This window comes from Anguilla anguilla, chromosome 6, assembly GCF_013347855.1.
Source record: "Anguilla anguilla isolate fAngAng1 chromosome 6, fAngAng1.pri, whole genome shotgun sequence".
In the NCBI taxonomy this organism is placed as follows: Eukaryota; Metazoa; Chordata; class Actinopteri; order Anguilliformes; family Anguillidae; genus Anguilla; species Anguilla anguilla.
In genome coordinates, this window is record NC_049206.1 from 50,245,153 (window position 1) to 50,258,965 (window position 13,813).

Below are 13,813 nucleotides of genomic sequence, written 5' to 3' on the forward strand. Positions count from 1 at the left end.
AAATCATGGGTTATCCTGCCAAATTGATTATGTCCCCCCACCAACCAGCAGAGGGCAGAAAAACTCAATTTTAACTGTGGAACAGATGCAAGTCTTGATCTTCATGAATATGTGGTGCACTATATATGCTGCATACTGATAGACTTTATACAGAGGAAAGACTGGCTGTTAGAAGCAAATTTGGCGAGTTAATATAATTTGAGGATGAACACAGATGGCAAGATACATTTTTATTGCATCAAAAGAAACGGTTGATAGGACAGTCATTTTAGGAACTTATCTAAGGTAGTTATCAAAAGTGATCTTATGATCAAGTATCATTTAGTCATTTAATCTTAAATGGCAGTTTACATGCATTTAAAACATTCCTCATTTGAGGCTACACAGTTAAAACAACACGTGCTGCTTTGAGAAATCTTTACAAGTCAGGCTGAGCTAAATTCTAAAGAGGGTAGCATTGACACATCTGCTTGCCCTTCACAGACTTTTCCAAGACCCTTACCATTCAGCCCTGTTCAAACGAACGAAGCGTTGAAATGCAGACCTTTGTATATTAGGCTCTCTGCCGACATACTACATGTCATGACATTTTTGAAAGAACAGTGCATTGCACTGCTAAGTTTAGTGAAAGCTCCTCATTCGTTGCTACATCACAATGAGTGGTTTCCCTCTGCGGAGCTAGGGAAGCGCGTTTAGAACAATGCTGATCTGCGGAAACCTAGAAGCGCACACGGCTCGATCTGAACGTGTGAATGAGCGGGACCAGCTCGGACGTGTCCAGGGTGTGCGGGTACAGGCTCATGACGTGGTCCACGGCGTGCTGGGGGAAGATGGTGCTCAGCTGGCTCCTCACGCTCCTCCTCTGCTCGCTCAGCGAGTCAGAGCTTCCGCCGGCCTCCGTCCCCCAGCCCGCCGCCCCGCTGCGCCCCCACCCGCGCGCGTCCGGCGCGAACAGCTTCTGCCAGGCCAGCTGGCGGTCGCCGTACTCCTCCGCGCGGTACACTGCGTCTCTGCTGGGGGGCGCCACCACTCTGTAGGAGCTGTGCGAGTGCTGCCGGCACCGCAGGCCCAGGCCGGAACCCGAGCTGTCCGAGTCCTGACTGGCCTCCAGGCTGCCCTGCTGCCACATGTAAGGAGAGCGGCAGCAGCAGGGCGCGGGGCTTCCTGAGCGCGGCCTGTGCGCGTAGCCGCCGGGGGCTCTGGAGCGGATGTAGTCGCCGCTGTCGTGGCTCCCGTTCAGGCCTGTGAAGCCGCTGCCGTAGCCGAAGGAGGGGCCCGAATTGTACCCCGGCTCCTGGATGTACAGCCCGGACAGGGAGGACTCCAGGGACCCGAAGGCCTCGTCGACGTCGGGGCTCGGGCAGGTGGGCGACTTCCGGAAGTGGGCCGGGCTGACCGTCTCTCTGGGTCTCTCCAGCAGCGGCTCGGCGGGGGAGAACCCGGGCGGGGCCTCGAGGCTAGGGGGCGCCGCGTTGCCGGGGAGGCTGCTGGCCGAACAGCGGCTCCCTCCGTGCTCGTAGAAACCCGCGGTCGCGGGTGGGAGACTCCCGTTGGCGGGGGAGCAGGGCCGCGCGTCAGACAGCTGATCCCTGCTCGACGCCAGCTTGTTCTTCGCGCGGAGCTCGTCGGCCACCGAGAGCTGAGACTGGCTGCGCTCTGGGTGGTAGAACTTGCACTTTACCCCGTAAGTGCACTTCTTTCCTGTGAGAAACAAACGGGCACAACTTACAGCCTTGCAAACCCGCAGCCCTCGGATGTGGCCCAGCGCCGCCTGATATGGACTGTCAACAAGGGTGTGCGCTCGTGGGAAAGCAGCACAAGCGTCCCGCTGTGTCTCTGCCGTACTGTACACACACTTAGCAAGGCAAACAAATGAAGTCTAGTCTCTAACTTGGTGTTCCGTGGTTGCCAGGCCGTGTGCTATGCAGGCCCTTTGTGTCCATTTCCTAGAAATAATTACAGGCCTGCCATTGGGTCTGAAGTGCCCATTATCCTCCCTGTTGGAAAATAGGGGGGGTTTGTATGTGAATGACGCGCTGCAGTCTTGGCCTGTAGCCCTGCTTTCAGTGCACAGAGGAGACTGACAAGCAGCCATGTTAAATTACCACAGTGACCCTACTGTTGCTTAAAAATATTAAATACTGTTCAGCCATTGCTGTTTTTATGCAGTGGAGTAGGCAGGTTCTCTGTAAGTATAGTGATTTGAACCTTTGATCTGAGGGAACTTTATGCAAAATGCCCACATCATGTCTTTGAGAAACAGTCAAAGCTGATCAAATATTTTGTTTAAAACAAATAATGTGAATTGTCACAGATTGAAACTGAACCGTGTATGTGCTCCAATTCCTGAAGCTTTTCACAGTTTAGGTCAGTCAGGTGCCAACACTACTGATATTAGTTGTATGGAACTCATAGGCTACTGCTGAATCTGGGTCTGTATTTTAAGTACATGTTCAGTTTTGCCTCATCTCATCACCTGCATGCACTGTATACATAAGGGACCTACCGTATGGGCAGTGCTGTCTTTTGTTTAGTGGGGCCTTGGGGTTTTTTCTCAGGAAGTTTTCTATTGTTGGGCCGTTTCTTCCCAGTGGATCGTCCGGAGGCATAAAGCTGGAAAAATACGCGTAAATGAAGAACGCTTAAAGCCTGGCAACATAATAGGGAGCTCTGTGCCACATGCGACGTATCTGTGAACTATTTGATTCACGTTTATGGATGCATTTCTTTGGGATGAACTGTACTTTGTAACAACATATCGCTACATAAGTGTATTTTTGCCAATCCCTTGGTAGAGCATGGGCAACGTGAATTTAGGACTGCACTTACTTGTCGTTGGCAAAGGTGTACATGAGTAGCCGCTCCTCGATAAACTTTTTCCATTGCGGTTTTTCGATCTGCAAGTCTCGGTAATTGTCGTTGGACACAATAATGCCGTCGGAGTCGTAGGCCAGCTTGACGATGTAACGGTCGTCGTAGCACACCACCCTTTTCCCATTGACGCATCGTGAGGGAGTGAATACCAGTATTTTCTTCTTCTCCAACTCAAGAAGGATGTGTTGGTCTGAAACAGAACGCATACAGGGATCATGAGTCTAATACAATCAAGGCGTTTGCATTTGCAGACCGCCACATTATAAACTACGAGCTCGCGAAACAACCGATACAACTCATGCATGAATTAGTATTTGTGCAAAGTAATGTGCAGGACAAATATTTGGGGTTTAACTTTAAAACCTGAGGATAGTATGAATATGTAGCTATAGCGCCCTCTAGTGGTAAGCAAGTAGAAGCGGCATAGTATGTCTGACCTGTGATCGGAGCCTCTGGTCGGGCCTGCTCCTTCCTCCACAGTGGCACAAACACGGTTATGTCGCGGTGACCTCTCTCCCAAAACCATTTAACTGCCAGCTGGACCCCGTGGCATGAAAATACTTGTTTGTTACCATGGCTGCAACCACAGAAAAGTAGCAGGAAGTTCAAGTTAGCTCCCAAATGTTCTCGACACAGCCAAACTTTGATATGCTGAGGAAGCTAGTCCACATAGGAGTAGGGCAGTGCAATTAACTGTATAAATTCAGTAGGGCCTTGTCTGAAACAGAGTCCGAAGAAGCTTATTTGCCTGCTATTCAGGGCTTTAACTACCATTGATGACACCGAGGTCATGTCCTCTGTATTAATGTTCATCAAAGGCTGTATTTTATTGTATTCTTCAGGTAGAACATCAGCTGCAATTCATTTATGAGAGGAATGAATGGGTTTTAATGTTTTAACAAATTCAAGCCTAATCCTGGGGTGTATGTACTGCATTTACACCCTAAAATACATCCTCAATTAAATGACAAAATTAAAGGGGAAAAGGAGCATATCCTGGCCCACCCTCACCCCACCCAAGTCTCCTGGCCTCAGTATTTTTAGGTATTGGTTATGCGCCTGCTACTATTCAGTAAAGAAGTAGCATACAACTTGTATGCAACTTGTATACTCAATAGTAGGCAAGTAAGCTGATTGGAACGCAGCCACGGAGTCTGTACCATAGAATGTAGGCCTATATTATTTTTTTACCCAGCCACAAACCCACAGAAAACAATATATTATTTCTCTTTAGCAAAAAAGTAACATCGGTAAATATCTGACTCATGCACTTCAGTTTGGATTAGCCTACTATTTGTTCACATGTGAAGTGCATTGTGATACCAGGGTTTAAGAGACAATTTGCAAAGGGCTTGTTAACGAGAAGAGCAGTCAAACTGAGACATAACGAATGGCGTCATGAACTGTTGCGCATGCTTGCTTGTGTACAAGTCGTGTAGGTCTGTTTTTCTGCAGCTTGACATTAACCAATCGGAAACAAACCCCACACGACGTTACCGACCATAGACCATAGAAAAGCATGTTACAGAATTATGGTAAATGTTAACGACTAGTCAATATTAAGCAGACTCATTTCCCGGAGCGTTAATTTGGAGTCGCCTTGTCGCCTCGCATAGCTAGTCACAGCCATTTTCGGTGAGATTATTTGCGAGAAAAAATTTGCCTACAAGCGGGTGTAACTGAGCACGGGGGGTTCCCCTGCACTCAAGAAAGCACAACAGGAAGTCAGAGGGATCTTGGCACACAGCGTCTCGTGGGAAGAGCAGCAGACTTGGTACAAAGGGCTAAACAAAGAATGCAGTTTAAGCACTGAGAGACTATTACTGGTGTGCGCCCTCACGTGTCTAGCCCGCAGTCAATGCGTTCCAGATTATTCAAATGTTCAAAATAAACAAATGTAGCTTCTTATAAAAGTCACCCACGCTACTGGGATTTTACACCTGAGATACAGTTGGCAAGAAAAAGATACTTTTAATAGACTAAACAAGTTTTTGTTGGAAAACTGTGAAGTATAATTGAGCTCTTTCGCACCAAAATCTCACCCCCACAGGGCAGTTTCGTCATTGTGTGTCCTGTTCCAGAAACTGATCCGTCCCAAATGGAGAAGAGCAACATCATAAAGTTTTCTTAGGAAAACAAAAGCCGCCCCAAAGCCTTAAATTAACCATGCATGTGAAAACCGCATGGCCAAACATTATACTACTGGATATGAACTGTGCTCACATAGGTAGTGCCTCTCCTGCAAGTTAGGCTGCTACGCACTGACACCCATGTGAAAGAAGACAACCCCATACACGGCACAGATCAGAATAAGGGTCCATCTGGAGATCTGAGATTCAGTCACTGCTGAATTTGTGGAACCGAGCAATTTCATGATAGCAAAAAAGTACACGTGGGAAAAGAAAAGCTGAACCACTGAGAATGAGTGGAATTCCCTTTCACTCTATTGTTTTTTATTCCGACACCCTTTTGAGAACTACCTGTCAAGCCATAACCCTGTTTAAATTCTTGTGCAAACAGCTTTGGTCTTTTTGTTAAAGGTCAGACTGTGACATTTCCTGGTAAACCCATTCAGCGTGAATGGTGGCCGCCTGTTGACTCATAAAGCTCAGTGTCTGTGCCTCTGTGCCTCTGTGCCTCTGAGTGTTCGGCGCCGCGTTTGAACGCACGCCAGCCCCGGAACGCTCACCTCATGGCCACGTTGCTCCCGTCGATGACGACGTGTCTGAAGCACCCCGCCGAGTCCCTCTCCTCCCGCTGGGGGGCGAGGCTGGGCTGGGGCGGCGGCACGGGGCTGCCGCAGCCCCGGGCCACCAGCTGAGGGCTGCCCCGGCTCGGCCGGGGGGCGGGCGGAGCCCCGACGCTGCGGCAGGTCTTGATCAGCTCCTCCAGTATGTCGTTTGTCTGGGCGTCCCGCGGCAGGCTCTCCAGCACCCGCAGGATGTCGTCGAAGGGGTACCCCAGCTTCAGGAAGAGGTCCATGTTGTTCTGCTGCCTGCTCATGCTGTCTGAGTCTCTTGTCTGTCTCCGCTCAGCACATGAGCTCTTCCTCTGGTGCTCTTCTGAGGGTTTTGCCAGAGGGAAGCCCGCCTTCACACTCTTTTCTATCTCATCCACGCAGTTTCCACAGCGACGGCCGCAGTTTTGGAAAAGTTGCGAGGCGCCGCAGATAGCTGTAAACACAGGAAGCCCGAGACGATGTCACAGGGGTTTTTAGGCACTTTGAATGCGGTTTCTTGCTTGGTGATATGATCTGTGCAATTCTTCAATGATTCTGAAGCTGGAGGACGCATGCACACACACACACACACACACACACACACACAGACGCAAACGCAAACATACGCACATGCACATGCGCACACACACACGCAGACATCGAAACACGTCACAGCTGTTGAAAAGCCCCTGCCCAAACCTCAGGAAGGAAGGTCAATGGGTGTGATGTAACCCCTGCTACTTAACTGTAGAAACTATAGTCTGATACTTATGCTAGTGATATTGTTTTTGGGACATAGCAAACACCAAAAGTTATATATGTTACAGAGAATTTCCCTACGAATCATGTGAACTCTGACTCACATTTTTATTTGCTCTGAATGTGATTAGTGGTTTTAAAGGCTTTGCCCTCTCACAAAAGGATGTTTCCACGGATTACCCCTAATCGATCCAGTGTCGCAATGTATGTCACTTCAAGCAAGACACTTGGAAAGTCCCAAGAAATCCATTAAGAGGTTTCTTAATGGAAAAGGAGCTTAATTCATTGCTTTCGCTGCTAGGTTATGACACTGTCATGTGTCATGTGACCTTTCGACCCCCAAACTCCCCCCGCCACCTCTCAACCACAAACGGACACACCTACACACCTATGCCTGCATGTAATTTGTACTGTAGGAATGAAATTGCTCTAAAAATAGAATGTTATGTGTATCTGTACATCCTCTAAAGATCTGACCATTTCCTGTAGGGAAATGAATATCTGGTCTTAATCTCAAGAACCATATATTCAACCTACACTACAAGGGACCTTCAAGGAAAATAAAAGAAACTATATTTTTATACTGCAACATCCAAAATGCTTGTATTATGTCAAAAAATTTGAAATACTATATATAATGAAATAAAACTGGGTCTCTGGTCTCAAATAAAAAAATTCTCTTACATTGTATACATCAAAAAAGGAAAAATGGAAAATATTTGCATGTAGTATGAAGACAACTGAGACATAATTACAGGCAAATTACATATTATGCATGTGTAAACGGGTAAGCAAGCGCTTCTGTCTCAATGCTACACAGCTCTAAAACTGAAGCTATGTGTAAAGGCTAACATTTCACAATGACCCAAATATACCTAAGTGCTCAGTCTAAATCCCTCCATGTGAGCACAGACACAGAGGCACTAATTGAACACACAACGGTTGGCCCCCTTGAATCTTTCACTACATGATTGTCTCTGCTCTTCCTACACATCTTGTTTTATTTCTGTCTGACACTGGGTGCTCTGATCAAGACTGAGAACCACACGCGCACACACACGCACACACACAAATACTTTCACGCACACACGCGCACACACACGCACACACACACACACCTACTTTCACGTACACACACACAAAAGCTAATTTACTTATATATAATAATCAAAGAAGTCAATAATGTTAGTATGTAAGACCGGCTTGCATCAGTCCCTTGACGAAGGCAGCTTTTCTACGGAGGACAAGAGAGTTTCTTACTTACATTATCGGCAGTCATTTGAAGTGAGGAGCGTTATCCTGCTGGGTGAGACTCCTAGCTGCGCAAAGTGCCTTAATGGCATTGAGAGCCTGCCTTGTGTTTTCTCTCTTAGTCATATGAGGAAGTAAGCCAGGCGTTTATTCAGACCATGCAGGACAGGAAACCAGGGTTTCTCAAACAGGCATCGGACTTCCTTATTCAAACCCTTGTGGAGCCTTTGGCTCAGAGGGCTATCGGGCCCCAAGTGATTGTTCTGCTAGGTACCTTCTTCCTGGCGTGGTGCCGCATTGGATCGGACTAGTTTAAGCCTCACTCCTATTAGTCAAAAATGAAACTATGCACATCCTTCCAGGCACATCCATGTCTCATTCTGAACCACAGCCAACACCTGAGGGTGTATTGTTTCACGTTTATAATCTCTTTTGTATAGTCAAATACCTCTGAGTGTTATGCATATTTGTCGCATATTCCATGACCTTTCAAAATACAAAAAGCACTCATAGCGACTTCTGTTGCTTTCCTGTTCATTCTTGGCACCTGCCCTGCCTGTATTCTACCTCCTGCACCGAGGAAGAGAAATGGGCTTGTTTTCCTGGAATCTAACACCTCCCTAGTGCTGCACTTTGAGAACAGACCCATGTTTCTGTGAAAATGCAAGTAGCACTTTGCCCAATGCGGGCAAGTCAATGCAGGTGAGTGCAAGTACAAAGAGGACAAGAAAACAAACAAAAATAACAAAAAAGATTGTATTAAACTGTCATGTGTGTGGCGCAGTTTATAGGGAGATGACTCCAGCTCCCACTCCCATGAGGGGTGCGATGGGTTTGGGGGTGGCTGGGGCCATGAGTGATCCTCTCAGAGCACCTTCTGAACAGTCACCCCTTGTCTATCCATTATTATTTTTATTCCCCTCTCTGCTTTCTTCTGAATAAAAAGTAAAAACATGAAAGGACAGTAAGCCTGTTTTCTCTCTTTTAAAAAAAACTGGAGTGTCAGGTAGCCACCCAGGCCTGGAAAAGCAACTACACAATCTCCATAGTACATAGAGGTAAAAAATAACTCAATTTAAGGATAAACCTGAATATCTCCCATCCCTATATTTATGTAAATGTGCCACAGTACATGTGCTGACAAACCACAAGATAATAAACCAAAATGTCTGAGGCAGCAAAGATGTAACAGCAAACAAATATGAAGGAAACTAATTTGCTGAGCTGTCCAGCTGTACACCCCAGAAAGCCTTAGCTACAGCTATAATCTAATTAGTTCCATCTGTATACTTAATTGTTAGCTAATGCTCAGATAATACACTGTAGCTGACTAACTGATCACAGCTTCTGAGAAGCACATTGAAAAAGACCAAATTAGGAGAGCACGGCCCAGGACACACAAGTAGACCCAGATCTCTAGAGAGGACGAGCTACGCTCACACTGATCAAAGGGAAGTGGAAACTCTTTTTCAAGACAAATTTCAAAAATATGTATCAGTGACAAAAAAAGAATGCATTGCAGTAGGATTAATCAAATTGATACCGTGTTCCTTGCTCTGCAGGATATGCGAAATTTGTCAATCCGACTTGGGGAAGAAGAAATGTATGCTGTACTTTCCCCTAGTATTTCCCACCTTCAGTCAACTTCCCTTTTTGCTGTGCACCAATCAGACTCAGAGGAACTGTTACTGACAGTGATCACAAAGTAGTCATGGTTACAAGTCCAATACATCCTCCTGTCCAGTTGATTTGCATGTGCGCTATAATGGCAGAAAAGTGTCATAAAACTCATCCGGTTATTCAAAACAGGTGGTGATGCTTGTGTGTGCACAGTCCTTTTTCTATAGAAGACAGAGGGAATCCACAAATCTACCGTAAAACTAATGAAATGTAACCTGTAATTAGAGAATTCATTGTAAGTGTAGGCCTTAAAACCCGCAGCCAATGTTACGCTCTTCGAGCGACATGAGAGTAAGGCTAATTATAAAATTTGGCAACACACTGCTGATTTTTGGATTTAAAAGACGTGGAAAGTTCATTAAGTGCAATAAAGGCACAAATCCACTTCAATTACACCCTCCAAAAAGGCTGTACACAGTAAAGTCACGGTGAAGATGAAAATAACCATGAGAACCCATCTCTCTGTTTTACAGTATAGCGCATGCAGCATCGTCTGTATCTTAATATATTTTTTCTCAGGTGGCAAAATCAAATAGCCTTCTAATACAAGACACTGTGGATAGGACTATCTGCTAAATGAACTAATATTTCTATGCTTTCACTTCATGAAATTCAGTGTAATTTGTGGCAGGCAAATCAATTACTGAAAAATAACAGTACTACATGACCATCTTGCACATGATTCTCACATGTGACTCGTGTGAGGTCATAGAGGTTAGAACCAGCGCAGGCAGGTTGACAAGTTGGCGAGTTGGTATTTCCCGCCTCTGCTTACGATATCAGATAAAGAAGTAAACCAAAGGCATCTGGAGGAGCTTCCACAACAGTACTATCAGTTTCCAGCAACAATGACTGGATGTGATGAAGGCAGCGTTTCGAAACCAGCACGCCGCCCCCACACTGCGACTGTCCCTAAATTTACAGGGGGGACCCGCCCCTACCTCCTCCAGTTGGTGGTTTGATAAAAAAAAAAAAATGAGTGTATGTATGATTATGTGCGTGTGTGTGTGGTTTCAAAAAAGGGTTCCCTGCAATAGATAATTCCTATCTGTGTGTAGTTTTTTTAACGAGGTGGTAGAACCTTGCACCTGCAGAGTTTCTGTTACTGCGTGATTGTACAAGGTCATGCCCACGCATTCAGTCAAGTGTGCCATTCAACAGACCATGCTGTAAGAGTGGAACTGGAAAAACACATGCAGCAAAATGTTGTGGAGTGAACAAATCAAATAAACAGCTCGCTGCTTGTCACGTAAGCAGTGATGTTTAAAAGGAAGTGCACAGAGGGGTTGTCAAGCCCTCCGTAGACAGCGTAGCGATATGTCTGCGGTCTGGCACCAAATACCGACGGAGCTCAGACCGAGGCAGGCCCCCACGTAACTGGCAGAAGGGAACGTCCTCCCGTTCCCCAGCTGCCTTGGCGCACGTAACAGCAGTGAGAAGAGTGAGGAATACGAGATGAGGTCTGACAGTAAACACGCAGCTCACTTCTGGATTGAAAAGTGTGGAAAAACCTACGACTGTAATTGCTCCCTCCAAACGAGGCACTGTACGGCACTGCAGGCAGGCTGAGATGCGGGGAGTACGATGAGGCTTTCCCGCCTCTGCTGCTTACGGTATCAGATAAAGGAGTAATCCGAAGGCAGATGAAGGAGCTTCCGCATCGGTACTATCAGTTTCCAACAACAATGACTGGATGTGATGAAGTCAAAGTGTTAAACCAGCACGCCGCCCCCGCACTGAGACTGTCCCTAAATGTACAGGGGGGGACCCGCCCCTACCACCTCCAGTTGGTGGTTTGATATTTATCCAAGAATCTTTTGTGATAGAGTGGTATATACACTCACCGGCCACTTTATTAGGTACACCTGTTCAACTGCTCGTTAATGCAAATATCTAATCAGTCAATCACGTGGCAGCAACTTAATGCATTTAGGCATGTAGACATCGTCAAGACGATCTACTGAAGTTCAAACCAAGCATCAGAATGGGGAAGAAAGTTGATTTAAGTGACTTTGAACGTGACATGGTTGTTGGTGCCAGACAGGCTGGTTTGAGTATTTCAGAAGCTGCTGATCTACTGGGATTTCCACGCGCAATCATCTCTAGGGTTTACAGAGAATGGTCCGAAAAAGAGAAAATATCCGATGAGCGGCAGTTCTCTGGGCGAAAATACCTTGTTGATGGCAGAGGTCAGAGGAGAATGGCCAGACTGGTTCGAGCTGATAGAAAGGCAACAGTAACTCAAATAACCACTTGTTACAACCGAGGTATGCAGAAGAGCATCTCTGAACGCACAACACGTCGAACTTCAAAGCAGTTCTGAAGGCAAAATAGGGTCCAACCCAGTACTAGCAAGGTGTACCTAATAAAGTGGCCAGTGAGTGTACATATACATGAGATAAAACAGGTTTCATAATTACGCCAGAGAAAGGATTCCCAGTATCTGACTTGTATCTGTTTTTGGTTTTTTTACTGGGGTGGTTTGCAGCTTGCATTTGCAAAGTTTCCGCTGCAAGCTCCAGCCCACGCACTCACTCAGTGTGATATTCTACAGAACACTTTCTTTTGAAAGAAAAAAATACCCGGTAAAAGGTTATGGTGTAACAAATTAAACAAGTATTTCATTGCTTGTCACTTTCCTCATGGTACTGTGACGCTAGTTTGTGCTACTGATTATCATCTTGTCCCATGCAAACTGTATTATTTAAGGCAATAACGCTGTCATAGGTCATTGGTATGGTCAAATAAATAATTAGTCATGCATAAAACTATTTCAAAATAGCTGATTTTCTTTATCACTGCTTTCATCAGAGAGCTGGTTTTCTTATTGCTAGTGCTACTAAATAATACTTCAATCACATTCTATACGATTCTGTGCTTGCCTAATCGTTTGGTGAGCACCCTTTTCTGTTTCAGCATGACAATGCCCCCAGGCACACAGCAAGGTCCATATAGAAATGGCTTTGTCGAGAATAGTGTTGGGAGAACTTGACTGGCCTGCACAGAGTACTGACCTCAACCCCATCCAACACATTTGGGATCAATTGGAAAGCCAACTGCGAGCCAGGCCTAATCACCCAATCAGTGCCTGACCTCACTAATGTTCTTCTGGCTTAATGGAGGCAAATCCCTGCAGCAATGGTCCAACATCTAGAAAAAAAAGTCTTTCCAGAACAGTGGAGATTGTTATAGCAGCAAAGGGTGGACCAACTCCATATTAATGCCCATAATTTTGGATGAGATGTTGGATGTCAGGTGTCCACATACTTTTGGCCATGTAGTGTATATTACCTCTGCATGCAATTTTACTGCAGTGTATAATCAGAGAACAGTGGGGAGACAAATAACATGTTTGTATGGGCAGAAACTTTGTCAGGCAATTTTAACATATTCCAGAAATACAGCACATGCTGTATCACACGCTTTTCACCAACTGATTCAACCTGCCTCAAAAAGGAATGTCTAAGGTACAGGTTAGATCACTTAAGACATCTAAAATAGCACTGTAAAAAAACAAAAGTTTAAGAGTACCTCATGTACTATTTTATATAAAGATGCAGGATCATTTTCAGGAAATATTCACCTGCATCACTTCCAGGAATCACATAAGAGTCAATCACTTGCTACAAACAGTTCTACTGGCTTCCTCATTCTAGTCACTGATGGGTACAGCACTACTGGTTTCAGCTGTTGGCAATGACTCCATTTGTACAGCACACAGTGGAATGGGGCTGGTGCTGTCCCTAGACAAAAAAGACCATTCATTCATCAGGACTGAATGAAACGGGCCTGTGTAACAAACACAGTATTTTCAGCTTCACAACTATTGCTAGCTATTCATCCACTGATTTTCATAGTCCGTTAATTCACCATTTTCATTGGAAGGCATTATCACAGTAAAATGTGGAATAAAAACAAATTCATCCCAGCTCCAGACACAAACATGCATCATATCATTTCATGTAAACTGATGTTTACTGGTGGGTTTAAAATTGAAACTAGCTGGAATTTTTCTTCACCATAATCTCTATTTTCTTACAACTCACTGTGTCCTCATTTAGACCATTTGTAACAAAAACAAGGATACTCCAGTGTTCAGTGACATGAATAACAAGCACAGGTTGATATGTGTTTGCCATGGCAACAGTTTCCATCCTGCTTAGACAAGACTGGTCTGCATGCACACCTTACAAAAGGTATCCAACACTGAGTAAAAAAAGAAAAAACACAGACCTTAAAATGGTGGTAAACCACACAGCTGCCAATATCACGGACTGACGTTAGAGAAAGCCATTGCTTCCTGTTGCATGCTGCAGCCCACCGCTTTCAACACCTCAACATTTCAACACCTCAAGTGTCAACTTATTGTTTGTGACTTATTGAGCAGAAAATATTGCTGTGAATATCAGGGTGCATCAAGTTCGGTTCAGCAGCAGGTCAGCTGTTCTTCACCCCAGGTACCTACACTAGTACTTCTACAGAGGGCCTAACCATGCTTTCCATAGGCATGATTAGGTTGTTCACTCAACA

The 13,813-nt window shown here is 45.4% G+C and overlaps 1 protein-coding gene across 1 annotated transcript; it reads right to left on the bottom strand.

Moving 5' to 3' along the window:
- Window positions 1-215: 215 nt before the first annotated feature.
- LOC118230750 (probable ribonuclease ZC3H12D) lies at window positions 216-7,759 on the bottom strand. Its single transcript, XM_035424035.1, has 6 exons — window positions 7,617-7,759; window positions 5,564-6,047; window positions 3,312-3,451; window positions 2,830-3,064; window positions 2,507-2,613; window positions 216-1,701 (listed from the first exon to the last, which is right to left on the bottom strand). The coding sequence occupies exons 2-6, from the start codon at window positions 5,875-5,877 to the stop codon at window positions 719-721; spliced, it is 1,779 nt and encodes a 592-aa protein (XP_035279926.1). The 5' UTR covers window positions 5,878-6,047; window positions 7,617-7,759; the 3' UTR covers window positions 216-718.
- Between the last annotated feature and the right edge of the window lie 6,054 nt (window positions 7,760-13,813).